This window comes from Bison bison, unplaced genomic scaffold (genome assembly GCF_000754665.1).
Source record: "Bison bison bison isolate TAMUID 2011002044 unplaced genomic scaffold, Bison_UMD1.0 scf7180017864352, whole genome shotgun sequence".
NCBI classification, from domain to species: Eukaryota; Metazoa; Chordata; class Mammalia; order Artiodactyla; family Bovidae; genus Bison; species Bison bison.
Genome location: NW_011494924.1, coordinates 5,773,880 through 5,776,768, shown reverse-complemented (window position 1 = coordinate 5,776,768; position 2,889 = coordinate 5,773,880). Strand labels below are relative to the sequence as shown.

At 41.1% G+C, this 2,889-nt stretch overlaps 1 protein-coding gene across 1 annotated transcript; it reads right to left on the bottom strand.

The window, feature by feature from the left end:
• Positions 1 to 1,054: 1,054 nt before the first annotated feature.
• LOC104999392 (olfactory receptor 9A4-like) lies at positions 1,055 to 1,999 on the bottom strand. Its single transcript, XM_010854972.1, has one exon. The coding sequence runs from the start codon at positions 1,997 to 1,999 to the stop codon at positions 1,055 to 1,057; it is 945 nt and encodes a 314-aa protein (XP_010853274.1).
• Between the last annotated feature and the right edge of the window lie 890 nt (positions 2,000 to 2,889).

Here is a 2,889-nt window from a genome sequence, read left to right as displayed (position 1 = left end):
TTCTGATGGTGCTCATATGAAAATATATGCAAATATGAATCTATATGCATTTCTATTCCTTCCTAACACAAAAGGATGAATAATAAATTCAATGTACTTTACTTTTCTCACTTTACAATATAGACCAAAGATTGTTTCTAATTATTTAAGAAAGAGCTTCTTTAATCTTTATAGATAGATATTTTATTATACAGACAAAACATAATTTATTTAACCAGTCACTATTGATATTAGTTATCAATATTTTGTTATTACAAAGATGCTGTAAAAAAGATGCTGATAAAATTGTGCTAATGACATAAGAAACAGGGGATCAGCTAGGAACCAACATGCTGATTAGAGGAATGATGAGAATGGCAATGCTGGAGAGAAGGAAGAAAGACAAATCTGTGGGAAGCTGGAAAATAATGTGGTAAACTTGGGGTGTGTGAGGGGAAAAGGAAAAGAAGAACCCAGAAATGAATCAAAGACCTGGAACCACAGAAAGAGAGCTACAGAGGGAAAGGAGGAAAGAAAGTGCCAGGAGAGGATGAACACAATTGCTGGTCGAGATAATCTACAGGAAGTCACTGTCACTGTTGAACCTTGGAGCAGAAGCCTCAATAACGTTGATCCCTGAAGTTGGACTTGGTATCACTCACGGAAGTAATACAGGGAACTTCTGGCAGTGAGAAAACCAGAAAATCACAGAACAATGTAGGGGAGGATGACCCAGCACCCAGAATCAAACACTTAGGTCAGCTGTAAGACAATGAACAACATTTTGAATGCTTTTCCCTTTCAAACATCTCAGTGTTGTTAATAACTTGTATATTTACAGTTCTTAAATTTATTTTGTGAGAAGCATTTTCATATGTATTAATGAATATAAGCACTTAAAAAATAACAATCTACCATATACGAATGACTCACTTATCAATTGAAGCAGTGTCAGTATTTAAAAGTTAAATTGTAGATCACAAACAGTTTGCAGATGAAAATGATTATGTCAGATTTTAATCAGTGCTTTCAGCTTACTCAGGCCCAAGGTAATGAGTCCATCCTCGGGACACAGCTAATTCTTCAGGAGTTGATAGCAGCGTTTCATGACATTTCGAAAGGCCTCTATGAATTTGTCATTCCGGAGAGTAAAGATAAAAGGGTTCAGAAAAGGGTTCACCACTAAAACCATCAGTGACGCTACCCTGTTGTACTCAGCGGCCTGCGTTTGCTTGGGTTTCACAAAGAGGAACAAGCAGCTGCCATAGCCGATGACAACAAAGGTGAAGTGGGAGGCACATGTAGAGAAGGCTTTCCTGCGGCCGGAGGCAGTGGGGATCTTGAGGATGGTGGATACGATGTAGGTGTAGGAGACAATTGTAGGGATCATCGAACCAACAATAATGAAAACAGCCATTAAAAACAGAATAAACTCTGTGAAAAGACTGTTGTCACAGGATAGTTTGAGCAGTTGCCCTCGGTCACAGTAAAAATGGTCTAGCACATTTGATTTGCAGAAAGTAAGATGAAACGTGGCATAGGCTGGCCAGATTTGAAACAGGAAGCCAAACACCCAGGACACAATTACCACCCAGAGACAGGTGTGGCTGTTCATAATGCTGGTGTACCGCAGAGGGTTACAAACGGCCATGTAACGGTCCACAGCCATCGCTCCTATTAATAACAACTCCGACGTTCCCAAAGACAGGTACAAATACAATTGTACACAACACGCACTCAAAGATACTGCCTGCATCCCAGGAAGAAGCAGACCCCAGAGCATCAGAGGGACGGCCACAGATGTGATCAGGATCTCTAGGATAGACAGGTGACCCAGGAAGAAATACATGGGGGACTGAAGACGTTTATCAACACAGACTGTCAAGATGATGACCATGTTTCCAATTAATGTCACAGAGTAGAAGAAAAAGAAGGTTGCAAATAGAACACTGTGTCGTTCTTTAGAGCCAGGGAAGCCAAGGAGATAAAATTCAGTGACACTAGAGTAATTTTTCAACATTTGGCTTTGTGCTTTTTCTGTTTTTGAAATCTAGAGGGCAAAGGAAAGACAACATGCCGTTAATTTCAAATCACTAAACACATTCACACTTTGACAAATATCACCTCCTGCTCTCAGACTCCATAGAATGAGCAGCAGGGTCCACATTTCACTATTCCCTGTAAAAAGTTGATGTTAAGTGTTTTATGAACGACATGCATAATATATAAAGATAAGTGGGCATGTCCAGTTAAGTAAGAAATAATCACCAACACCACTCTTTGCGTAAGATCACACCCACCCCAGCAGTCACCCTTGTCTCTCAATTCACTAGACATTCTGCCTGCACCCTTCCTTGACCACCTGATCGACTTCCCTGGCCACAGCATACTCATTTAGAGCATGATCCCTTCCATCCTGAGTGTCCTAATCTGTCTTCTGGGCCTGTTATGTCCATGCCCTGAAATAACTACTGCATTTGAACAGTTCCAAGAAAGTACTCCTAGTCAATCTCGCTGAGACATGATTCCTTCTCCTTGTTTCCTTTGAACACAGATGCATTTGTCTCATCTTCACGTTGAAGTTTTCGATTCAGTCACCTGTATCATCATCCTTCCTGGGAAAGATGACAGGCAGGGGGGTGGGGTCCACTCAGGATGATGTCATAAGATAAGAGCTATTTTGAGACAAACTATTGAGTCTTTTCCAGACTTCTGGGAGCCAGTTTCCTAGAGCTGACTTTCCTCCTTATTCTTATGGTAAAAGTCACTTTCTTCTGTTCATTACAGTGAATGTGCCCCCTCAATAGGAGAAGCCTCACTAGCTTCCAGTTTGAGACTTCTAGCTCAGAGATAATGATTCCTCTTGGGGACTGCAGACCAGGGGACTGCAGAGTGTAGGGAAACAGGAGA

Coding starts and splice junctions, on each gene's coding strand:
- LOC104999392 (XM_010854972.1), bottom strand. CDS start 1,999: ATGTTGAAAAATTACTCTAGTGTCACTGAATTTTATCTCCTTGGCTTC.